General features: G+C 40.5%; 1 protein-coding gene across 7 annotated transcripts in view; it reads right to left on the reverse strand.

The window, feature by feature from the left end:
* PRKG1 (protein kinase cGMP-dependent 1) overlaps nt 1–27,409 on the reverse strand; it is a 1,023,509-nt gene that overhangs the window by 100,443 nt on the left and 895,657 nt on the right. For 6 of the 7 annotated variants that reach the window (XM_075935047.1, XM_075935052.1, XM_075935048.1 and 3 more), the window contains 2 exons: nt 21,120–21,185; nt 6,242–6,316 (listed from right to left, as the gene is read on the reverse strand). In XM_075935047.1, coding sequence (XP_075791162.1) covers nt 6,242–6,316; nt 21,120–21,185 — 141 coding nt within the window. Of the gene's footprint in view, nt 1–6,241; nt 6,317–21,119; nt 21,186–23,038; nt 23,226–27,409 lie in introns of those variants that run through there. The other variant, XM_075935053.1, reaches the window with a different exon arrangement.

A 27,409-nucleotide genomic window follows, 5' to 3' on the forward strand; every position in this document is an offset into this window, starting at 1 on the left:
TTTGTGATCCTGTCTAATGTCTGTTTTGTGGGCATTGATTCTTTGGCGAAGTGTCTGAGATGTTTGTTCAATGTACATAGCAGACGGACACTTTCGGCACATGATAGCTTCCTATAGACAACCACCTAACCTCAAGATGATTCTTACCAACAACCATAGGACATACCACACTAATACCAACCCTGGTACTTTCCCTTGTAACAAACCCCGTTGCCAGCTTTGTCCACATACTCACTCTGCTGACACCATTATTGGGCCTAACCAAGTGAGTTATAAGATCAAGAATACATATTCCTGCGCATCCAGAAATATAATTTATGCTATCATGTGCCAAAAGTGTCCGTCTGCTATGTACATTGGACAAACATCTCAGACACTTCGCCAAAGAATCAATGCCCACAAAACAGACATTAGACAGGATCACAAAGAAAAAACAGTTTCTTGCCATTTCAACCAGAAAGGACACTGTCTCAATGACTTAACCACATGCATCCTACTCAAGAAGACTTTCAAATCTGCACTTGAAAGGGAATCCTCTGAACTAGCATTCATGCTAAAATTCGACACTCTCCGCGGGGGGGGGGGGGGGGTTGAACAAAGACCCCAACTACCTTACCCATTACAAAGATAGCTTCCCCAATTATCACCTCTAATATCATTAACTCACAGACATTCACCTTCCTCCCCCCCCCCCACACATTCCCCTTCTGTTCTGAAATGTGATTTGTCCTTTTCATATGTGTTCATTTTTTTAATTGTATCCTTTGGTATATATGGTTGTGACTATTTTCTTCCACTATTTGATCTGAGGAAGTGGGTCTGGCCCACGAAAGCTCATCATCTAATAAACCATCTTGTTAGTCTTTAAAGTGCTACATAGTCCTGTATTTTGTTATAGTTTCACAGGTTTGCAAAAATGCAGTTGGAAATACATTTATGTATGCAAACCCTTCCCATTTGCACAAACAAACCAAGCACTTGTATGGACAAAATTGCCCGTTTGGGGCTAGATTTTGTCCTACATGACCTCAGATGAATTGTGCACGAGAAGATGGGCCACCGCAGCTGGAGTTTCCAGAAAGAATTTTGGCTGACTTAACTGGAGTTGTTCATAGGGGCTACCAGACACTCACTCTGGAAAGCCCATTGCACAATCACCACCTTCATCTGAGAAAGATTTCACCCTTCACCCCTGTGACTCCAGAAAGACAGTACAGTACAACCATAATAAAATATCTTTTATCCTTCAAACAAACAAATAAATGGGGGACAGGGGAGGTCTAGTGAAAACTAAAGGAGAGAAAAGATTACAAAGGAAGGTAACAAATATAGACAAATAAATACAGCAGTGGTTCTAAAAGCAACACCAATGAAAAAAGAAAAGACAACTTCTATTTTTTATAAACAAGAGAAAAGCAAAGTATTTCGGGACACAGCGAGTTTCATATTAGAAAACTCACATGAGTGATTTCAGACCATTTGTGTGGAGGCGGGGAATCCTTAAAAAACAAATGGCCCACAAACACAAGACACCTGTCATTATCAGGAATAAGTTTAAAATTCAGCTAAGGACTGTCTTAACCTGAAGCTCACAACGGATTAATTACGTGCTTTGCTGAAGTGGGGCCTTCAAAACCCGCAGTGCTAAATTAATAATAGCCTTTTATAGACAGCCAATGAAAAGAATGCAGCTCAGGCATAGTAAAATATTTTTTGTGCAAGTCATAGAACTATATTTTAAGTAGCAATGCCAGAGTAAATGTTAGTATTAAAGCCTAAGGGAAAAAGAAAATATATAACACCACAGAGATAATTTAATTTTGAATAGTAAAATAGAATTGTAGTGAGGCAAAATGGCCTCCTTCTGGCCTGGAGAGCGAGGAAGCTCTACATTCCCCTTTGTGTGCAGAGCCAAACTCTCTTCGCCTCTCTCCCTCACTGGAAGTGCCAAGGGCAGGACAGGAATTACAAAACGAAAGCCCTATAGCTCAGATGGGCTGGATTCTGTGGAGTAAAAAGACGCCTCTGCCTTACTACAGCACCACTGTTAAATGGAACAATGATCAAAGGTAGAACTGGTAAATTGTATTTTTTTTTGGTAGTAGTAAATCAGAATACTGTGAATGGTCCGGTGAACCAGAGGCTGGACACACCAAGGAGATACTCAGAGGGTTTGCAGGTTGGAAAGTGCTTATGTTAAATAAAATGTGTTGCCATGTGACCAATCCATCTCTATTACATTAGAAACAATATTTATAGTTTTCCATTTTCTATAGGCTCAATGGATATTTGTTAATTACATGAGGGCATAGTAGACACTGAAATAATTAAACATTGTAGTAAAATATTAAAAACTGTTGGCTTTCTCAGCTGCTAAAATCCATCATAATTTTATCGCAAGTGATGGCAGACATCAGTATGCTATCATTTTCAGTTAAACTGAAGGTGAGGGTAGTCAACACCTCTCAGAATAAGGTCCTTATTATTTATAGTTTACAATAATGCTTGCTGAATTTCTGATCTTTTTAGAGAATTTTCTTTGATAGACCTAATAGCTGATAATGTAAGGCTATGTAATAAAACTTATTCACTCAAAAACTGTGTATTATATACCACAAACAGTGGAAAATGTGATGCTTGAACTAATAAGCAACAAAAACTATTATGGGATTTTCAGTTATTGGAAAACACAGCACTTTGATAAAGCACAGTTGTGTTTCATGTTTTCTATGCCAGATTCTTTTTGTACTTCAGAATCTTAAATTCTGAAAAGATAAACCCTTGAAGGGCAATTAGCTGAAGTTAATTAAGTGCTGTTTGAAAAGTAATCTGGGTTAAAGTTTGTGGCAAGTAGATATTCTCCAAGAGGCATTTTATCTTGTCAGAAATGGCTACAACAACCATTGAGTGACAAAGCACGTTCCAATATCTCTCCTTTTACTCGTAGCTTTTCAGTCACTTCTACTGTTCTATTCATACCTTTTCCAAGCAGTTGCTTTCAAGAAGTCAAGCAAATCCAAATGTGGTATTTAACTAATAAAGGCCGTATCTTTTGAAATGAAATTTCCTTTATAACCTTTGCAAAGGCAGACAGCACTGATGACTTCTGCTTTTTTAATGGCAAAATGTCACTATGTCGGGGGTAATGGCATGATTGCTGACTCTGGCACCTTGGGATTGTATGCAAGAGCTAACCCCTGACTTGCAAAGCTGTGGGGAAAGACCTAGAATGTGCCATAACAGCTTGTCAGCTCTTCCTACTGGGAAACTGTCCACTTAATTAAGATCCCTTTAATATTTGGAATCATCTGCTTCATCTTTTTCATTGTGTGAAATATTGGGCACTAGAAAACAAACATGGAAAAGAACAAGATAAAAGTGTAGCAGAATTTAACATTGTCTAGTGATATTTTAGCTTCTTAAAAAATGGATTGCTTCACAAAAGGTGCAAATCTGCAGTGCTTTGTCAAGCAAAAATATCAATGGGAGATTTAGTAGGATAAGGGCTAAATGAGCTAAGTGATAAGGCCTTAAGAGTGGGCAAATAGACATTGAAAATACTTTCTTGCATGGCATTTATGGTGATGTATGTATGAATGCAATTTAATCTGTTTAGATTTTTAGATAATACCCACCCATCTATGCCACCTCACCTTGGTAATTGAGGAACACATACTACATACCAATAACATTGCTTAAAATGACAAACATGAGAAGATTTTCTACATATAGTGAAAAGGGTTTGTTATTTTTTCAGCTTATATTAGCTGTTAATAAATTAGAAAGCAAAGGACTTACACAGTCTGTAGTAATGGGGTTATGTTACTCAGCAAATCCCCATTCCTCCTACCAAGTTTTCCCCAACTTATCCCCCCTAGAAATTTAAATAATTGCACTGATGTGGCATATTTGTAACTCACTCCTCCCAAAGCAATGTTTAGTTGCCTGTGGTTAGTCTACTGGACTACATGTAAATTCCTAAAATTGGGTCTTTGCATAAGATGCTACTGACAATTAAATTAAAATTTGGAGGTCTGCCAAGTTATGTGCTGAAAGAATATCACTTCCAGTCTGATTCAGCATTTTCTTCTGCACCCTAAATTCCCATTGATGACAATGACTGTTTTATTTATTTATAGAATCCAAGATGAAATCCTATTATGGTTTGTTAAGGGGCCATATTTTTACACAATGAGGAGAAAAGTAACTTGTTAGAGGGATGCAATAGGTTAAAAAAGTGTTCTGACTGATAAACAGAAAATGTCTCTGTAGTCTATTGGTACACTTTGGTATTATCAAAATTAATGCGAGACACTGAAAATGGGACACAGACTTATATGACAGAAGAATTCTGAATTTTAAATCTTAAAAAATGAATATGTACTTAGTTCCATTCCATTTCTCTTCACAATAAAAAAGTATATTCTTCATACAGACTCCTGTAAGCCCTTAAGGGCTAATGTGAAAACAATATGTGCATTTTAATTGTAACCTTTTATTAAGGACTACAGAACTGAAAGGCTACACTAGTCATACATTTCAATTGTTTTGATTCTGTAAAGAACCCTAATGTCTAATCATTTCCTTTCTCTAATGTGGCAATGGTAAAGAGATCTGCAAAAGACAAAACATCAGATTCTCCAATGGCTTCAGTTTTTCTTTAAAAGATTCTTGACTTAGAGCTTCTTGTGTTTAAAATCAATATTAACTTTTATCGGAGCAGATCTTGATTTTATCCATTTATTCTGAAGTATTACAAGGGATATTCCAAGCTTCCCAGCTAAAGGTTTATGGTGAAATCCAGAAAGATAACTAGGTGCTTAGGTCCCATATTTGTAAGCCACATGACTACTGAACCCTGCAAGTGCTTAATGCATTCAGTGACTATGTTTTTTCCCCTGGGCATATGCACTGCTGCTTCATTTTAGGCATCTGGACACCTATATCCTGATGAGCTCCAGAATGATTTGTGAACCAGGGAAGGCAGTCCTGCATGCACTCAAGTTGCCCCAGGGGATGGATCTGGTTAATGCCCAATGGGCACACCTGCTGGATTTGGCCCCATTCAAGAGATGTCCGGAAGAGGAGTGGGAGGTGATGGTGGTGCTGCCCCCAACCTTCTAACTTTTAGACTAGTGAGCACTAGTGGTTAGAGTGTTCATTTGGATGTGTGAAACTCAGGTTCTCCTGGCATCTAGGTGGCTGCCCAAATCACTGGACTTTAGAGTAATTTTCACACTCCCTCCCACTCAGTGATACTTTAATGATTTAACCAGAGTGCAGGAGCCCAGCTCAGAACATTCACTGGTTAAAGAGTTCTCCTGAGAGGCTGGATTTCCCTGTTCAAATCTGGCCATGGATCTGTAGCAGAGCTAGGTGCCTCCATGCAGCCTGGAGTCATAAGCCTCTCTCTGAGAAAGGGCTACCCTTTACTTCCCTGGCATCTCCCACTGGCTTGTGCAGGCAGGAAGCCATCTAGCATACTCGCTTCTGTAGCTCAAATTCATTTAATAGGGAGCCTGGCTACCTAACAAACAGGTCTTTATGGATGAGACTTGTTCCTATTAATTTTCTAGGCACCCAAGGTGCTCAGCATTGCAACACTTAAATCTCTTCACGTATTTTACCTATGTGGCCTCTAGGCACATGAAAGTCTATTAAGTACAATACGTTGATCACATGGGAAATGTTGCAGTGCTTGTTTCTGTTTGTTAGCACTTTTATTATTAAAGCAGTATAAAGTGACAACACACTAGTCTTAACTTCGAAAAAGAATACTTTTAGCCAGTGTTTTGATTGGAAATATTATTCCATAGCACAGTAACTGTATCATTCAAAAACTACTCTACTTTCTCCACTTCAACCTTCTTTTACAAAACATTCTTTATTTGCTAAGGTTTGTTTGAAAAACTCCAGGCTGATTGAAAATAACCCAAAATATGTTAATAATATCCATGACAGTAATGTCTTTGTGAACTTGATTTTTTTATCAGTTTAAAATGTGCATATAGTAGTTTTTACCTTAAAATATTTCATGACAACTATTTAAAAGCCACTTTTAAAATCAAACTCTTTAGATTAAGAAAAAAAAGCATATTATATTTCTTTTATTTTCTATCAGACATTTTGCTTCCTATGTTTTAGCAGCATGTGATAAAAAGTGAATGTTTTTTCCTTGATATGATATCAATTAGACACAGAGATTAATTGCTTAAAGCCAAAATCATTAGTTGTCACTTACTTTGCTTTTGCTTCAGCATCTTCATAGGCCTTATTGGAAACATCATCCAGACCTCCGATCAAATGTTTGAAAGAGCTGCAAGAATAAAGTGACATTTCTAAGAGCTATGATTTTTCTAATATGGAATTAAAAGAACAAAAACAAGTTTCTTCAATAGCATGTCATCATCTTGATCTTAGATCAATAAGGACAGACATGATCAACAGAATCTGGCAAATGACACTATCAAATGAGAAATGAGTACAGAATTAATATTCTCACCTCATATTTTCAAAGCTGAAAAATGTATAAACAAAGAAAGGTCCAATCTTATTCCTCAAGCTATTTTAGGGACTGATCAAATTGAATTCAATGGCAGACCTCCCATTGACTGCAATGGTGCAGGCACAGGCCAGAACAGCAAAGCTCCCCAGGAAGAATGAAATGGTCACTCTTGATAGGGAATCCCATAAAGGCATAGAGCATGGCTTTCTCAGCCATTGTTCCTAGGTTATGAAATCTCCATTGAGGATGACCAATTTCACTGCCTTCTAAGTGACGTAGAAGACTTATTTCTTTGTCTTGTCTTTCTCACAACTGCAAGGAAAACAGCAATGAAGAATGTAGGTAATGGAATAAGAGGAAAAAGAGAAGGCAGGAATAAAAGCATGAAAAAGAGAATAAAAGATCTTCCACCTCACAACCATAATAGTCCCAATGGTGTTAGGGAAGAAGGGAGGAAAAATATACCTATTCTTGGTAACATCTCTTTGCAAAACATGGGGGATACAACTAGACAACGGCACTATTTTGGGATAAGTTTGGTATCCTGAAATAGCATTTTTCATGTCTTAACAGAACACTCATTGTTTTTAAAAGCAATCAAAATAATGGGCCTGCTATTCTGATGTCTCGGTAAACCTCGTCCCATGAGGATTAAGGGATTTGTTGGAACAGTGCTCTATTTCGAAATTTTGAAATAAACTGGAAATAAGCAACACAAGTTGCACAGCTCAAATTGTGTAGCTTATTTCAAGCTAGCACCACTGTGTAGATGCAACCTGAGGGTGAAATCCTGGAAAATTTTTCTATTGATTTTAATGGATTCATTTCTTGAATTCTGAGCTGATGGAGCAGATCTGAACACCTATACATGATAACACAAGACAGATTCATCAAAGTGGCTGGTAGTTTGAGTTCTGCTGTCTTCTTTAAATATTCAGAGCAGCTTCAGCTTCCCTACATCACTGTATTGTATTTCAGGAAAAACAGAAAGGTCAGGAACATGTTTCAGAAATGGTCTGGAAACATCTACTCATATAGTGCAAGTTCATATTGATAGTGTCTCAAATAAGTTGAACTGGTGAATTTTATCCTCAATTCTTTACTGAACTAATAACAAAAGTTAAGGACCGTTACTGCTATGTCATTTCTTTAGTTGCATCAGATGGATTTCAGTGATCTATATGCAAAATATAATACAACTGTATGATATATATAATTGAAGACACTTAACATGAGAACCTCAATAATAAACTTCCTTATTCTACATGTTCATAGCTCCCTTTCCTTAGTATGTCTATCATTCAAAGAATTTAAAAGAAAAAATACATTTGAAAATTAAGAAAATTTATATAATTATTTTTAAATGATTAATTATTGCATATCAGAATTTTTCACTAATTAATATTGCTCTGTGTTTTAGGATGGTGGTTCCACAAATGAAATGGGTGTAGTTATGCCATCTTAATGGACATCATGATACTCTTGGTAAAAAGTACATATTAGGAGGAGCAGAGGTGTTTATGAATTCTTAAATAAGAATAGAGGGGCAGATTTACCAAGGTATTTATTTAGGAGCCTAAAGATGCAAATAGGCATGAAGTCGGATTTACAAAAGTGCCTAATCAGTTTAAGCGACAAGGAGTCCTGTAGCACCTTATGGTATGTCTACACTACCCTCCTAGTTCGAACTAGGAGGGTAATGTAGGCATACCGCACTTGCAAATGAAGCCCGGGATTTGAATTTCCCGGGCTTCATTTGCATAAGCGGGGAGCCGCCATTTTTAAATCCCCGCTCGTTCGAACCCTGTGCCGCGCGGCTACACGCGGCAAGAAATAGGTAGTTCGAACTAGGCTTCCTAGTTCAAACTACCGTTACTCCTCGTGGAATGAGGAGTAACGGTAGTTCGAACTAGGAAGCCTAGTTCGAACTACCTAGTTCGTGCCGCGTGTAGCCGCGCGGCACAGGGTTCAAACGAGCAGGGATTTAAAAATGGCGGAGCCCCGCTTATGCAAATGAAGCCCGGGAAATTCAAATCCCGGGCTTCATTTGCAAGTCCGGTATGCCTACATTACCCCGCTAGTTCGAACTAGCGTGGTAGTGTAGACATACCCTTATAGACTAACAGATTTATTGGAGCATAAGCTTTCATGGGTGGTGGGGCCGGAACCTGCTGCCACGCCTGTGTAGCAGGGAGGCCACAGTCCCCACCCCAGGCGTGGCACTGGGAGGGGCAGGGGCAGTGAGTGGCAGGTGGGACACGGCCGGGGAAGCCGCCACGTCATGGGAGGGGTGGGGCCCATGGGTCGTGTCAGAACCGGCAAGCCATTTCAAAAGGGTCCGCCAGCATAGAGGGAGTGGGCAACCTCCTCCGCAGCAGGCAGAGGAGGACTGGGCAAAGGATGGACCGGAGCCACCACCAAGACCGGCAGACGACCCGGCCCCATCACCAGGCGTCCCGGGACAGCCCCCGCAGGTGGCAGATGGCCAGCCCAGAGCCTGGACCTGAGCAGGAGAACCCTCGCCACCTGAGGAGGGTGAGACCCGGCCGGGACAAGGCATGGGGGAGTGGATCCCCAGGAGGGGCAATGAAGGAGCACCCCACACCAGAACCCCAGTAGGCATGTGGGAGGGGAGGAAGCAGCCCAGGGTAGGGCCCTTGTGGCACCCATGGACAGATGCGTTTCGGAGTAAACCCCCATCTGTCGTGCAGGGGGAATGGTGGGCTCCTGTACTTAGGGCCCCGGGCTGGGACCCGGTGGAGAGAGTGGGCCCGGGTCACCCTCCCCCAGCCCTCTTCCTCACAATCCCCGCAGTCCAGGAGACTACGCAAACACGCAACTGCACCGGCGGGTCGACCAGGCAAAAGCCGGCGGAGCTAGCCCCACGGAGGGGCCAAACCCCGGGCCTAGGGCCAAGACACCGAGCCAGGGTATAGACGGCGGGTCCGCTGTATCCCCTCTGCTCGGAAGAGAGAGGGTGATCGCACCCAACCTACTGGCTCCAGAACTGGGAATCCCACCCAGGGGCCACGGCAGGGGGTAATTGCACCCTGCAACTCGTCCACACTAATCCATAGAAGGAAATAACTGTCTACAGTTTGCTACTTACAGATATTGTATTTTGAAAAACGTATATGAAGTGATTTCAGACATATTTTGCTCATAATTTCTATTAAATATTTAGACGAAAAGTTCATAATAATGAAGGCTATTTATACCTGTGTATACAGTGTTCATTATCACCAGCATCCCTTTAGGAGGGAGTGGCCTTTTGCAAACAGGGAAGCAGTGATCATGAGATGGTAGATTTCAGGATCCTGACCAAAGGAAGGAAAGAGAGTAGTAAAATACACACCTTGGACTTCAAAAAAGCAGATTTTGACTCCCTCAGAGATCTGATGGAAAGAATCCCCTGGGATGTTAACATGAAGGGGAAAGGAGTCCAGGACAGCTGGCAGTATTTTAAAGAAGCCTTATTGAAGGCTTAAATGGACGGTAAGATGGATAGAAAGATGGCTAGAAGGCCGGGCCCAGCGGGTAGTGATCAACGGTTCGATGTCAGGATGGAGGTCGGTTTCTAGTGGAGTGCCCCAAGGTTCGGTTCTAGGACCGGTTTTGTTCAATATCTTTATTAATGACCTGGATGAGGGGATAGATTGCACCCTCAGCAAGTTTGCAGATGACACTAAGCTAGGGGGAGAGGTAGATACGCTTAAGGGCAGAGATAGGGTCCAGAGTGACTTGGACAAATTGGAGGATTGGGCCACTAGAAATCTCATGAGATTCAACAAAGACAAGTGTAGAGTCCTGCACTTGGGACGGAAGAATCCCAAGCATAGTTACAGGCTGGGGACCAACCAGTTAAGTAGTAGTTCTGCAGAAAAGGACCTGGGGGTTACAGTGGATGAGAAGCTAGATATGAGTCAACAGTGTGCCCTTGTAGCCAAGAAAGCTAATGGCATATTAGGATGCATTAAGAGGAGCATTGCCAGCAGATCCAGAGATGTCATTATTCCCCTTTATTCAGCTTTGGTGAGGCCACATCTGGAGTACTGTGTCCAGTTCTGGGCCCCCCACTACAAAAAGGATGCGGACGCATTGGAGAGGGTCCAGCGGAGGGCAACCAAAATGATTAGGGGTCTGGAGCATATGACCTACGAGGAGAGGCTGAGGGACTTGGGTCTGTTTAGTCTGCAGAAGCGAAGAGTGAGGGGGGACTTGATAGCAGCCTTCAACTTCCTGAAGGGAGGTTCCAAAGAGGATGGAGAGAGGCTGTTCTCAGTAGTGACAGATGGCAGAACAAGGAGCAATGGTCTCAAGTTGTGGTGGGAGAGGTCCAGATTGGATATTAGGAAAAACTATTTTACTAGGAGGGTAGTGAAGCATTGGAATGGGTTACCTAGGGAAGTAGTGGAGTCTCCATCCCTAGAGGTGTTTAAGTCTCGGCTTGACAAAGCCCTGGCCGGGTTGATTTAGATGGGATTGGTCCTGCCTAGAGCGGAGGGCTGGACTTGACGACCTTCTGAGGTATCTTCCAGTTCTGATTCTATGATAAGGGGATGGTTGGATGAAATAACATGATCTTGGTAACTAATTGACCATTCATTTCCAGTTGGAAATAGGTCAATGGAGGGATGATAGGAGTTGCTATAGGGAACTTTCTGGGTGTCTGGCTGGTGAGTCTTGCCCACATGCTCAGGGTTTAGCTGATCGCCATATTTGGGGTCAGGAAGGAATTTTCCTCCAGGGTAGATTGGCAGAGGCCCTGGAGGTTTTTCGCCTTCCTCTGTAGCATTGGGCACAGATCACAGCTGAAGGACTCTCTGCATGTTGCGGCCTTCAAAGTATTGGAAGGCTTCAATATCTGAGACACAGGTGAGAGGATTATTCTAAGAGGGGTGGGCGAGATTCTGTGGCCTGCACGGTGCAGGGGGTCAGACTAGATGATCATAATGGTCCCTTCTGACCTTAAAGTCTATGAGTCTATGACAGTAATAGTGGTTGTCACTGAAATATCACACAAACATACATACAACACAACTCTTTAGTTATGCCACTTTATTGAAGCCGTAATTTTTGAAATTACATGACATGTATCACCACTTACCCACAGCTTGGTTAAAACAACATAAAACTTGTTAACTAAAAATTGAACTGAAAATCTTTGAGCTACATGAAAATAATGTCCTTTTAAGAATTTTACAATGATAGAGCATCAATATGCTATAATTTTAGCTATTAAGATGTGCTTGTGACTAAGCTAAAACCTCTTTCCACAAAGGAGCTGATTATTCAGTAGTGTTTCTAAAATATGTGTTAAGTATGGTTTAGACACATTCAGGTCTGCCTTTGGCAAAGAATCCTGTCCATGTGCATAGCTAACAGTGAAACAGAAATCTACATACACAAAATATGTTCATTGACAAATAACTTAGTAAATCTTTGGGTTCTGAATCTAGATTTCATATGTGACTTGTATAGCACATTCAATTATGTAAAGATTTGGATGTAATCATAGTCAGAGGATGAAAAGCTAAAGCTACGGTGGACAAAACTCGGACATTATCTAACCCTGTGGCATACATAAAGGCAACTCCTAACCCATTATAAACTCTACTGGGGAAGCCTGTCAAACAGCCAAATGTCTCTGGATCACAGCTTGGTATCTGTGTTTTGTGAGTGCCAGCTATATGACATTTGGGGTTAACACCACTGGCCAAACACTGAAAGAAGATGACAATGAGAAAGAAGAGATGAGTTTATATATATTGCTGTTTGCTTGCACGACCCACACATATTTAAGCTATAAGGAACAGGAAGAAAGTGCTGTTGTAATTCCCCTAGTATGTTGTAATGCCAACCACCAGAGGCTTAAAATGATAGCCTACATGTGCTTGATTATACACATGACAATTATTTTTGGAAGTGTGTCAGGATACGTCCTGTACCCTTTTCTTCCTCTAGGACAAAGGTTTTACTTCTTTTTTTTCCAACAATATTCTGTACTTCCACTACTGATGATTTTTGCGTTTGAATATGAACTTTCAATCCAAGACACAGCAGGAGAAACAGCAGAGACATATAAACATATATCAAATTTTCAACAGAAATGACTTAGATCATGCAAATTACTTCACAGCAGAAGCTACTAATAAAAAAAGATGGTCAATGGATGAGAAAGCTCCTGCTTAAATACAAATATTTAACATACTCTAAGTGTGTTAGGAAATCAAGTAAAATGGATTTATGTTTAAATTTGATACCATATATTTTCTTATTGTCACAATTTTCATAACTCAGAACTTCAGTTGCTCTCTATGCCTAAAAGTTCTGCTTTGTTCTTAATATAATTTGTTCTTTGATGTTCACAGATGTATGTATGGAGTTGATTGTGGAGTTCCAACGTTTGAGCTGCTGAGTTATTAAAATAAAAAAAATAGCTCAAAGCAGGGGCACTAGATGAATCTTTGTCAGACCCTCACTTTCCTATTCAGGGTATGTCTTCAAGCAACTAGTTGTTTCAGTCAGTCTCCCTGGTTCTGGTCATCCTATCCATGAGGAGGCTCATCTGGGTGAGAACTCTGCTCTCCTTCCTGGCCAGCCCTAGACTGAGTGGGGGTTCCTCCCTTTTTCTTCCCTCTCCACACCTGACATCAGCTACAGGTGCAGCAAGGTGAATCCGAGTGGGTCCATCAGCCTTCATTAACCCTTTCCTTGCCAGAGTGGTGGCTGGTATGCCCCATCACCATCAGGATGTCACGGGCAACACCTTTCAACTATTTATGGTCCCTTCTTCTTAAGACTCAGAGGAGTAAAATCAGTAGTTTAAAATAGGTGGTCCTATAACGGATATTACCTCACACCTTGTCTCTCTAATATCCAGAGACTGGCAGGGCAACAACTACACTGTATACATGCCAGGTTGTCAGTACCCTCTCTATTATACTAGTTACTTGGTACCAGATTTGAAAAGGTAAATAAAGATCAGGTAGGTGATGAGGATTTTCAAAAGTGCCTTCAATTGTAACCACCATTGCTTTTGAAAATCCCACTTGGCACTTATTTGCATCTTTAGGCACCCAAATACCTTTAAAAATCTGGCCCTCAGTCAGTCAAATATTAAAGCCTGCCTGTCATTTGGTTAAAGGGCTGACAATGAAGATGAAGCATTTGACTAAATACTTATCATTGCTCACTGAATTAACCAACAGAAGGAATAGTGATATTATACTTTATTTCATGCTATCAAATTTAAGGGAACATATATCATTCAGTAACTGCAAAGGCCACGTAGTATTGTATCATAAACAGGTTACTTTAGGAGTAGCTGTGGCTCAGGTTTTATTGGCTGTCATATTGACAGCATTAAAGCATTTAGACATGTTGACTTTGCATTTCTTTTACCACACACATTTACATTTAATCAAACTTGGGACTAGAGAAAAATTATAAATGCAAATGCCATAAAAATAGCAAATATAAATAAAAGATGCACCTCAGCAGAACTTTGAATTCAAAGAGTACCCCTACATGCAGAAGAACCTGTGACTCATGACTATCTCTGTAAATATTGCTTCTGGAAGCAGTGTTGAAATGCTCTCTCAGTGTATCTGTCAGATTCATGCTCAACAATATTTAAAACAACACCTAGATTAATTTTTGGATTTCTCACATTTTCCTTTCTGAGCATGTGCATGGAAAGTTAAACTCAGGCTGTGCGAAGATTTCCAGAGCCAAATTTCCAGCTAAAAGCCTCTTTCCATTTAAATTAGATGAACTACAGAAATAACACAAGAGGAAATATTTTACCAGTAATATTGATTTAACATGGGACTTCACAAAACACAGGAAAATATTCCCTTAGATACACACATGGTACAGGTTGTACTTCTCTGGTCCGATATCTTCCTGACTGGTCCCGAAACACAGAATTTGCCAGACTGGGGGAGGCCAATGTAGCTAGAGCTCTGCTTTCCCCTGGCTGCCTGGGGGCTCTGCTTTTCCTCAGGCAGCTCCTCTGACACCCAGGGCTGTGCTCTTCCCGCAGTTCAGGGGAAGGGGAGAGCTCTACTTCCCCCGCTCCCCTGTGGCTTTGCTGCACTCTGGAGCTTCACTGCTGCCCAGGGCTCTGTGCGCCTGATGGTGGCTCCACTTTCTCCCCAATGGCTCTGCTGCTTCCTGAGTCTTGGCTACTGCCTGGTGTCTCCATGCTCCTCCTCCCCACCCAGAATCCTGCTGCTGCCTGGGGCTTTGCACTGCAACCAGCAGCTTTGCTGCTGCCCAGTGAGCTCTACACTCCACCAAGCAACCCCGCTCCTGCCCCCGCTCCACCAAGTGTCTCTCCTGCCACTTAGGGGGCTCTGTGCTCCTCCTGATGGCTCTGTGCTCCCCTCCCCAGCACTCCGCTAGGGCCCAGGGGCTCCGTGTTCCCCTCAGACAGCCATGCTGCCCTCCCCCTGGTGACAGACTTCTGCTTCCCCTTTCCCCCAGAGACCATGGCTTCGGTGACCCTGCTGTCTCCAGGTCTCCATCTCAGCCCCCTGGCTTCAGCCCAACGGCTTATCCCCATGAGTGCTTGTAGAGATGATGCTAGATCGGGGTGCTACTGGACAAGGGAAGTCTGGATTAGGGAGTTTCAATCTGTATAATTTGCAATTGTGGGTAGTAGTGTTTAGTCATGAACAAAAAGAAGCAAAGCCTCTGAACAACTGATGTACTATACCATATTTATGGAGTACAATAAATATTTATGTTTATCTCAGCCATAGCTTTAATCACAAGAAAATTGAGTTCTTGCATATGTCTTTGGGTTCTGAAAATCCCATGTTTAGTCCTTTTCAGCAATTATGAAGTGTTTTGTAAATTTAGTCTAATGGGGAGAAACTTTGCTGTGTGGTTCACAATTTTCATGATCCCATGGATATCTCTCACATCTTGCAGATTATTAATATGGGCTGTATATCATTTGGATAAATTTCTTTCCCACAGGAACTAATGAGATGACCAAGTCATTTGATTTATTTGGAGACTGTTGGGAACTGTCATTTATCATTCAATGTCAAACCCGGTTGTTGAAGGTTTCCAAGCTCAGCTGTAACTATGCCAGCTGGAGCTATATTTCATTGATGGCAGAACATCTCTCTTCCAGCTCACATTTTTGTTAGTTTTGTTAGCACTGAATGGATCTTTGTGTTACCAATTAGTTGGAAGCACCAGAAACACTTCTGCACCCCGAGCAGTGGTTTCTTTTATGCAGGCTGTTATCCTCATTCTCTGTCACCTCAAGTTCTTATTTACTTTCCCCATCCAGATAATGGAAAGGTTTCCATGGCCTGGTGGGTGTGTCTGAGGATGAACACTGCATCCAAATGACCAGTCTAACACACAGCCTCTGACAACTTGAATCCTACCACTTCTTTTCTCATGGAGGAGGTGTTACAAAGTAAGACAGGATGTTCAAGGTAAAACCAGGCTGCTCAGGGCAGTTGGGGCCCTTAAGGTTTTTTTGTAGGCAACTCACCCAGGAGAAGGAAAACCCAGAATTAAACCTCTTCAGGACAAAGGAAATATTTTTTAGGTACTGGGCAGCAGCAGCACTCTTATGAAGAGACAAAGAGAAACCATGTATAAACTCCTGAGAGCCAAGCAGATGTGTAATATCCTTAAAGAAAGAAACTGCAGCTGAGCTGTGAGTACTGACAGGCTTCACCAGCCAGCAACTTAGATTGTGGCAGTAGGTTACACGCTGGATCTTTGTTAATTTTTACCTTCCACTAAAAGGATGCGAATAGTCACTGGTTTTAAGGGATGGCTCATCCAGCCTACACATACCTGGAATTCCCCCTAACCTGTTTGCCAGCCTCAAACTTGGCAGCTCTGGGTCATTAAGATTACAACCCAAATAACTAGAAATCTTTGTAAGTCACAGTGTGTCTTCCTTAGCGGATAAAAGCACGTAGCTGGCAGAGAAGGTGGTCTGAAGAAACAGCAATGTACTCCATGTACAGGAAACCAGATGGTCAGGAAATGCAACCAACCCAAGAACTGGGTCTGTGTACAAGTTGCACTACACAGGTAGTAGTGACTTGAAAAATGGTGTAAGAGTGGCGTTTCATAATTACTTTAGTAACCCCCTCCAGCTTTCCTATTTGTCTTTGACAAATAAAAAGGAGAGATCTCCCTTAATAGCAGGGTTATATTTTCAGAATTGCACATGTTTTCAACTGCACAAACTCAAATGACTTTAATGGGATCTGAACAGATAAGACTTTGCACTCTGATCTCCTTATCTGTGTACCAGAATGGTTGTTAGTCTTCTATTTTCCTTGGTTTATAGATCAATAGCAGTTGCTGAAAATATTTTGTTCAAAGACAAACTTTTCATAAATGGGCAACCTAATAATCACAGCAAGCTGACCAGGTTAGTTGCTTTGTTGCAGAGAACATGTTGTCAGAAACCTTGTAACACTGTCAGTACTTTATAGCTTTACAAAGCAATGAAAACAAAAGCTTCTTGAGACATGAAATAAAACTGAAGTAGTGAAATTACGGTATTTAAAGCAGAGCTACATGATACCATTTGACCTAGTTCACGGTCCGTTCAATCACTAATTGCATAGCACATAGAGTTGTGTTTCACTTGGTGGTTTCAGTTCACAGTGGTTTCATGCAAACCGTCTTTCACGCTTCTTTAGGTTTGAAATAACACTGAAATGAACTCATCCACAACTTGCTTGCCTTGGCCTGGGTTTGGACTTAACCCTTGCAAAACAAGATTTCGGAGTGATTTCCACCTAAATCCCAAACTCTCTCACCAACAACGGAAACTTAGCCCAAGTTAACTCTAAATTTGGCCCACATTTACAAACCTCCCCAAAGTTTTAACAGAGGCATAGCTAGAGTGTAAGATTTGTGATGAAAATGGAGACACTGATAGTTTCCTCAGTTTTAGAGTCCAAGAATCCACCAGGGTTAGAAACTTTGAATTAACGGCAGACTTCCACTGCTTTAGCTAATCGCCTAACTGGTCGCTTGCTATTCTCAGTCTGAAGAAAAGAGGTGGCTAAGATACATATTCTGTCAAATGGTGTTTGCTAGATGGGTGGGGTCCAACCTGTTCTGAAGCAGTAGCCACTTTATGGCTACTGCTAGAGTGAACTAGCTACACCCAACCGCCAACTAGCCACATTGTTCAAGCCAACTAGCCACACTCAATTGGCCAAATAGCCACATGTGGGTAGTGGCTGGCGGCTAGCTTGTTGAACACCATGGTACTAGATAATAGAGAACTAATATGATACTCGGGAATTTTGGGTTCTATTCCAGGATCTGGAAGAGAATGCACTCTAAAAGTTGTCAATCCTTCTACTACTACCACCACCATCACCCCAGAGCTTTGTCCCCCTGAGCATGCTTCACCATCCTCTATTGGACTCCAGGTGCTTCCTCCTCCTCCTACTCCATGCTGCCTATGTATCAGGAAGAGAGCATTTAGAGCACAGGTGAAACAATAACCTTGATCTTAATTCTGGTACCTAGAACCATAATGGATCCTGGCAGTTGGGAGAAGCAGCTGCAGAGAAAGTCCTATTCAGCTCCTGCAACACAGGCAAAGCCAGATTAAGAAAGAGGCTTTAGGGGTTGCAACCCAAGGGCCCCTCTAACCACTCCTTAGCCCGGGGCCCTGGGCTGCTGTGTTCCAGGCCTGCCCTTCCTAGCAGGGAGAGGTGGATCCATGTGCTGCTGTTCCTCCCTGGGCTGGAACTTGTGTTGCTATGAGTGCCAGGAAACTATCCCGACACAGCCCTTGCCTGGAGGTTCTGCCCCTGCAGCTCCCATTGACCTGGAATTGTGGCCAATGGGAGCTGCTTGGGGTGGGGGAGGGGGAGAACCTTGAGGAGGGGGAGTGTGGGGCTGTGTGGATCCATCCATTCCCGCCTTCCACCAAATGGTACCTGTCCACACTCAAAACCCCTACCCCAAGCCTGAGCCTTTTCTCACACTCTAACTCCTCCTGGACCCCACACTCCGACCCCAAACTCCCTGCTGCACCTTAAATCCCTAACTCACTCCCAGATCCTGCATCTCAACCTTGAGCCTGCTCCAGCACCCTAACTCTTGCCCAGGCTCTGAAACTGCCACCCCAATCTCCTAACCTCAGCCCCACCCCAGAGCTTGCACCCTCAATCAGAGCCTCTTCCCGCCCCATACAGCACTCACCCTCCTGCCTCAACCCACAGTCTCCTCCCACACACTGAACCCCTAATTTTTGGCCCCAACCTGGAACCTAGGAGGCCCTACAAAATCTAATAGGTCTGGACCCTGAGAAGAACATGGGGTTGGAACATGCTCAGTGAAAACAGAAACTTGAGAAGCTTATAAATTGGCCAAATTTTACTTTTACAACAACAATAGACATTTTTTCTGACCACAGAGTAATCTGCCTGCCAAATCCCTCATCTCTTCTCCAAAGCAAGGAAGTGCTAGAATTTCTCAATGAATCTAATGAATCTCAATGAATCTAATTCAACATTTTTCCATCACTGGTTTTTGGAGATGACCACATCACTGTTGCTGAAACTTTCCATAACTATTCAGTTTGAGGCAGACACATACATGAAAAATTTTAGCCCAAATGGCATGGGTGGCCGATACCTCAGCCATTGGGAGCTTAGCTCCTGGCCTCTTCCTTTGTGCTGGAGGTCCTGTCCCACCCATTACCTTATAGCCCCTCCCTTACAGGAGCCCAGAGTACCCCCCCATGGTCCCTGACCCCAGTTTTAGGAGGTGGGGGGCAGGGCAAGGCCCCAACCCTAGTACACCAGGCAGTGTGGCTACAACAGCCCCAGTCCCAGTTTTCCAAGCAGCTTGGCAGTACAGCCTCATCGCCCCTAGTTCCTGTGCAATGGGCAGCCAGCCACAAAGCACTGGGTGGCACAGCAGAATGGTCCAATGCTGGGCAGGCAGTGTAGACCCAGCACTAGTTGCTCTGAGTCACTGTGGGATAAAGTCAGCCAACACCCACCAACCTGGGATACAGGTCAGCCAGCACCTGCCAACCAGCAATAGCAGAGCATTGGGATCTCCAGGAGGGGGCCTGGCCTGGGAGAAGAGCATGAGCGAGGCTACACTATGCTGTTTAGAGAGGCACAGTCTCCCCCATCTTAAAAACCTGCCACCTAAGCCAAATGGCTAAAGTTTAGCAAAGTAATAAGCAACTGAAAACAGGATTTTATAATGGATAATTGTAGACAATGTAATTCTAGGCATCACTTCCAGCTCTGTCCATAATAGGGCGCAGTATCTGCTACTAAGGGTGGAGTCCTAATTTCCATTAATATTTCCCATCCTGCTGCTCATAACCTTTAAAAAAAATTCCTGCCAGACTCAATGTTCTAAAAACCAAGTATTCTTGGAAAGGCTGAATAAAACTGGTGCCTGAGTTTGGAGTTACTGGAACGTGAACTCAGTAATTGTGCAGTATTTATCAACAATTATCAGACCGTATCATCTGAAATATCCAAATAATTTCCTGTTCTATAGGTATAGATAAATAGATAGCTCAAAAGATGGCTGTAATTACAAAATACAATCTTAGAACAACACTGGAGACTTTGGAAGAAGAGGCCTTTGTAAAGGAAAACAAATATAATCCAGAGAAAAATGAAATATATGCTTCTAAAATTAAAGTATAGCTAGAATGATATATAAGATGAGCCAAAATTGTCTAGGTATTAATGTTAACAGTTAAACAAGGCTTTAAATAAGTACTTTAAACACTTCAAAATAGATTTTCATGGTACTAAAATAAGCTTCTCCGCTTACCATTGCCTTTATAAAATAATCAATTAAATGTTGATAATAGCTCTACTGACAGCAAAATCAGACTCTCTACGGCCACAGAACAGTTATGTTTGCCTTGAGCTATAAATAGTATTGTGCAACTACTCTTCTCTTAATTGCAGAACATTGCTAGGAATTTCTGGCATACACTGTGGATTAACTTCGGTCTTAAAAATTTAAATTTAAATATATAATTTCATACTTGTTCTGGGGCATTTTTAATGGTGAAATGAAAACATATTTGACTGGAAAAAAGACCAGCTGCTAATATGACCAATTAGGATTCTTTTTAATAACTGTATTTATTAATTGCTCTTTTGATTAAGCCACATGATAAGTAAAATGCCTGTACAGAATTGTTCAAAAGAATTGTTTGTGATAGCCCAGACACTTTAGCAAATAGTCATTAAGAAAACTATAGAAAACTTAAGTAATTTCCCTTTATCCCCAGGGAATATTGAAACTTGCTTGTGAATGTGTTAAGAAAGCTACTTAGTTGATAGTCTTAATTTTCACCATTTGTGGCTAGAATCTACGCTTTCTTAATTGGTCATAAATTAAATTGTATACAAGAAGGATTTTTAAAAGCATTATTCAATTACAGTTTAATAATATATTATCTTATAAATGTATCACTCAAAGTCATTAATTAATTTTTAAAATGTAAGTTAAACTATCTCCCTGCAAAATGATCAAAGTCATTAGTTAAGAACTTTAATGGATCTCAATTGGAGCTATTCAGTATTGTATTATAAGAAAACAATATACTTACTCTCGGTCTATGACAAGACAAGTTACTGCTTCAGCGGCAATGACATTGGCTGTCCTGACATCTTCCCTGAAAGACAGAACACAGCCCTTAATATATAACTTTCTGTTAACAATCTTTATACTTTAGAGCCATTATTTAAATGTCTCATGAAAGAGAAATGAATGTTACAAAGTTTTGTGTTTTAATAAACACTGAAAAGTGTTCATGATTCAATCAAATTTTAAGCATGTTACAATTTAAGAAATAATTCATACAGATGAAATAAGAGAAATATAATTTCCTTTTGTTGATAACATCAGATATTCAGTTAGGCATATGCCATATTTTTCACTTTCTGAGTGAGTGGTTTGTTCTTTATCACATACTATTTACATAAGCCAAAAACAATAATTGTTGTCAGAAAATAAGATATTCACATAAATATGTTTAAAATACATATATTCTGGGTTATGACTCATGTGTTCCCCAAATAAATTACATTTAATATATTCCTTACCTCACCTTTCATTATCTCATTACAGATATACAACTGAATCATTCTAAATATGTAATGGATGTTGATGTGGAAGGCAGGGAAAGAAGGGTTCCCAAAAGTCTTTAGGGTGGCCTGTACAATCACAGGATAGGTACTTGAGTGTGTAGATGTATTATAAAAAAACAACAGCAGGCAACATCGCATCCAAGGTACTGTTCAGTATACACTCTCCTGTCTGCTGATGAGGGAGTTTGGAAAAGGATTGCGGCCTTGAGGAAGGCTCAGTTAGGATGGGATTATCAAAAGCCCTCAGCACAATAGGAAAGCAAACCAATATTAACATTAATTTTGAACACCTAATTAGGAAGCTGATTTTATATTAAATTTTAAGGTTGAACAATTAAATTATGCAATAGGAGACTCTTGTATCATTTGCCATATTATGAAGCTACAACCTTAGATAACACTGGGGAAATCAAAAGTCTCCAGGCCATGTAACAATACCATACTATTTTTATTATATGAGACTTCATGATGGAATAGCCATTAGTCTGAATCTTTAGAGACACTGTTCAGCTAAAGAGGATGCTATAGAAGAAAAGCAGGTACTCCCTTCCTGCAGAAACTGAGAAAAATGCTTCCATAATGCTCAGCCTCTGCTGATGAATTATTAGCTAAAAATGAAACAATATCTAGCCAGTTGTTTGCACACTACTATGGCATGAGTGGTTTTAAAAAAAAGTTGATCAAGTCATAACTATTATGTTAAAAATTGTAAGGTTTTTTTTTCCACAACAGGAAGTAAATTCTGATTTATTGAGCTCCACTAATGTCATAATGTTATGCTTTCTTTCCATAGCACATATGCCCTTTTATTGCTGACTCAGTTAGTTTATATGCCATACTATATGTGCACCCTTGAGAGAATAGATTTACTGGAACTAAACTGAGACACGACAGCTCAGAATTTCCTTGCTTTTTCAACATTTTGTAAGAACGTTTGCCTTAAGTTTTGTGCTTAATCATTTTTAAAAAGGTAGCATATACTTGGCCAAATGCCACATTAAAGAGTTTATTTAACTGGTGTTCAGCAATCCCATTCTATGTAAGATTAAATGCCCATTCAAACTTTCAAATGCTGAAGAAAAAAACTGAATTTGTATTCTTAACAGTACAGAAATATCAGTACAAGTAGAGTGTAACTGCATTTAAAATACAGTACATATGTTGTTCTACAACATACATACACATTAATACCCATTCTCTTAGTTAAGATCATAATAATTGCATTCACATCTATAGACATGCAACTGATTACTGATAAAACTTTAGACATAAAACAAATTTTAACAAGTGCCATTTAATGGTAGCCAGTAACTCAGTGCAGAACAAACAACCAATCCAACATGAAATGATTTTTAAGTATTGTTTTGTAAACACTGACTCTGATATTTTCTCAACTTCATCACTGGACTCTTCACTAGTTCCGGAGAAACAACACTCTTCATCGGAAGAGTCACTTTCACTGTCTGAATAATCCATAGTCAGAGTTTGCATCCACCATTTGCTTTTATGAAAACTGTTTCCTTCTGCCCAGCTTCTGCATCTTGTCCTCAGGACTAGCTCTGGAACTTAAAACTTCTAGGCTTGGAAAAGGTCACAGCTGCTATGGGGACAGCTACTGTGTATCATTGGGAACTGTAAGCTGAGTATATTGCTGAGCCACAAAGAAGCATATAGTTAATACAAGAAGGGAATATTCTCACTACTGGTACTCCGGTGCAGCGTGCCTGCTGTCAACAGACACAATAGCAAATCCTTTCTGCCAGCACTTACTGAAGTGAGCAGACACCTGTTAACCTGCATATGGGGACAAACTAATTTGCATGCCAAACCAGTTTATTATTTTTAATGTCAAGCTCAGCAGTTTCCTACAATGCCATGGATATATGTCTCTAGCCACAAGATCAGCAGGATTCTTCTCCAAATTAAGATACTTGATAAAATGAACAGAACATTCAAAAAGGAAAAAAATATGATCTAAGTTTCCTAGAACTTTTAAAAGTGTGTTGTATCACTATAAATCAGGGTACTACTACTGAAATATATATTAAGAGTAATTTTAGAGGAGAATAGATGTGCATACAGATAGAATTCACCTTTGAAAGCTGGGCGATTAATCCATTATGTATTTCCATCATTTTTCTGCTGACAAACTGCCTACAATTTTTAAACATAGTTATGAATAGTTTTTATGTCTAATTCTTGGTCTTCTAAAGAACAGTTAATCATAGTGAAATATTTCATATGTGAAATTTACAGTTTTGACTGGAGATATATTACATGGTACATTTCTGTTCCCTATTTATATTTAGGATTTGCATATACTGCACTGCAGTTAGGATTAAAGGTGTGTGAATAGCAACATGTGCCAAACTACAGTACCGTAATTCACTAGTGTAGATGCTGCAGGTATGAACTAAAAGGTTCTTTGTTCTCATTCATGTAATCCTGTTTGAATAGGATTACATTAGTGTGAAGTAGGAACTGCTTGTACCAGCAGTATCTATCCCAGGGTATGTCTACACTAGCCACCCTAGTTCAAACTAGGGTAGCTAATGTAGTCATTCAAACTTGCAAATGAAGCCCGGGATTTAAATATTCCGGGCTTTATTTGCATGTTCCCGGGTGGGCGCCATTTTTAAATGCCCCATCCCCATAGTTCGAACTACCTTCCTGCGGCTACACACGGCACGGGTTAGGTAGTTCAAATTAAAGCTCCTAATTCAAACTACCATTACTCCTCATTGCAGCTTTAATTCGAACTACCTAGCCCGTAGTGCGTGTAGCCGCGGGCAGGTAGTTCGAACTACGGGGCATTTAAAAATGGCGGCGCCCGGAAACATGCAAATAAAGCCCGGGATATTTAAATTTTGGGCTTCATTTGCAAGTTTGAATGACTACATTAGCTACCCTAGTTCGAACTAGGGTGGCAGTGTAGACATACCCCCAGAGAGTTACAGTGTAGTACTACTATTCTGACCCCTTTAGTCCAATCTGCAGGGCAGTATATATATGCCATACACAGTTGTGCCATGGTGAGGTTTCCTGTATAGCCACTCTGCCAACAGTAAAGAGAGCTCTCCTGTTAACATAAAATCTTGGCTGGAAATCTTGCCAATATAACTCCGTCCACACCAGCACTTTCATCGGTGAAACTTATGTCAGTCAGGGGTGTGCTTTCACACTCCTGTTCAACAAAAGTTTTATCCATAAAAGCGCTAATTCAGACAAAGCCTTAGGCTACAAATTTTGGGGGGCAGAGATGGTCTCTTTTTTCTCTATTTGTGTAGTGCCTTGCACAAGGGTTCTTGATCCACAAAGAGGCTCCTAGGTGCTACCATAACACAACATCATGTAATTCTTGCTTAAAATGTGCTGCTGTGTTACCAGGAAACTCAGTTTCAGAATGGATACAGAACACAAAAAATGGTGCAAACACAGTTAAGCAATTCATTTAAAACTGTGAATAGTTGTCCTTAAAATGTTTTGCAGTATTTGCGAACACTAATAACAATCAGAGGATTCAAAAAGTTCTCTCTCATTACAGAGAAAGTGAAAAGACAAAAGATAAAAGAGTGAGTTCTCAATAGATTGTCACATTAAGGGTATATCTTCACTGCAGAGTCAAAATGAGTTATCCATATTCCTCTTCAGTTAGCCTAGCTTTTGTGAGAGCAGCCACACACTCTGAAACAACACCAGAGTGACAAAGTGATTAGCAGCACAAAGCAACTGGATTAGCAGCTAATGAATTGAGTTAACTCAAGCTGTAGCCTACAGCTATATACAGACTACTTGGAATTTTAGAAGCACTCAGGCCTTCAAACCATCTTTGATATCAGGGTCTCTTGAGTTTAAAGCACTACATAACTGGAGATAGAGATTTCCGTACGTGGAAGAGAAGTGGGTTAAGAATAGTACTTGAGTTATGCTGTCAGCTAAGGGTGCATCTACACAGTACCATAACGCGAAATAAGATATACTATTTGAGCTGCACAAATTGTGTCTTATTTCAATGCTATTTCAAAATAGTCTACACAGTGCCAAATTTCAAAATAAAAAGCTATTCCAAAATGTCTCTTACTTCTCGTAAAATGAGGTTTACAGGGACGTTGGAATAGCGAACCTGAAATAATGGCTTGCTGCAAAGATGCAGGTTAGCTATTTTGGGATACTTTAGTATCCCGAAATTGTATTGCAGTATAATCAGAATTGAGCAGGAAATATTCCCTCCTCCCACTGTCATGCAAGAGACTGAGAACTTTTTTTCTTGTTTCAAATTGGGACAGAAAGTAGAAATCTTGTCAATTTTTGGGTGTCAATAATTTAATTTTTTCCTAATGCCCATTCTATAATCTTCAAATTGGATGTATTAAGAAGATCTTGTATTGACAAGAACTAGCATATAGGACCAATGAAAAAAGGTATACATAGGTAGCTATACATTAGCAGCTTAGGAGCACCAAAATATTGTTCTTCCTGCAAAAGACTAAGAAGTTTCCCTATCATTGGAGAATATGAAGCTTTCTTTCCTTCTTTTTTTATTTAAAAATGCTCTAAGACTAAATTTTTCAAAATCACCTAAGTGACTTGGAGCCTAAACTCCATTTTCAAAAGTGAAGTAGGTGCTTGAAAATGTTACACTGGACCTTTGTTGCATAGCAAGAACTTTCAAAATGCAAACCACACAAGTCAGGTAGTACCTTTCTCCAGCAACAGTCCTGCTAAGGAAAGGGTATCAGATTCTGAACCTAAGGGTGTGTTTACATAGCAAAGTTATTTCAGAATAACGGCCGTTATTCTGAAATAACTATGCAAGCGTCTACACAGCAATTCTGTTATTTTGAAATAATTTTGAAATAACGGACGGTTTATTTTGACTTCTGTAAACCTCATTCTATGAAGAATAATGCCTATTCCAAAATAGCTATTTTGAAATAAGGTGTGTGTAGATGCTCCACTGCGGTTATTTTGAAATAGCCTCTCACTAGGACCATTCCAAGTTATTCCTTCCCAGTGCCTCCTGGGGCTCTAAATCAAGATAGTATGTCTACATTAGGGAAGCCTGCCTCAGATTAATGTTGAGGCTTCTCTGCAGTGTAGATGCGTTATTTCAAAATAAGCTATTCTGGAATAGTTTATTCCGAAATAACCATGCACTGTAGATGTAGCCTAAGATGGGCTGTCATTATAACTTTTTCTGAAAATAAAAGCAGAGAAATCACAGATCACAAACTGGGCTCCTTCCATTGGCTACTACAATTTCAGAAATCAAGTAACTGCTCCTGACCCCTCCTCCTCATTACCAGCTACAAAAAAGGGGACAAAGATCAGTGGAATCTTCATTTTCCATATACTACCTAGTTTCCTTAGATATTTGCTCTTTGTTTTGGTGTCTGTGCTGCAATGCCATCTGAAGAAAGTGCCATTGTCCCTCCTTCAGTACAAAACCCAATGTAGATTATTACCACATTTCTTTGGGGAATGAAGCCCAACTATGAAGGTCACCTTCTGAAGGCAATTGCTTCTTGAAGGTGGTTGAAAATCCTAAACAGTGAGCCTCTACTCTGAGGTTCATCCATCATGTCACAATTGGGAAGTAGGGACAAGCAAGAGAGGAAATAGATCTAATTTATATTAAACCCTGTGATTATAATTTATGCCATATTTCCTGAAAGCTTTTCTATTATTTGTTACTGAATTATGGCTAAGCATACATCTCCAACTGAACTGTAATAAAGGTAATGTAAGT

The sequence above is a fragment of the Pelodiscus sinensis genome, chromosome 8 (genome assembly GCF_049634645.1).
Source record: "Pelodiscus sinensis isolate JC-2024 chromosome 8, ASM4963464v1, whole genome shotgun sequence".
Taxonomy (NCBI): Eukaryota; Metazoa; Chordata; order Testudines; family Trionychidae; genus Pelodiscus; species Pelodiscus sinensis.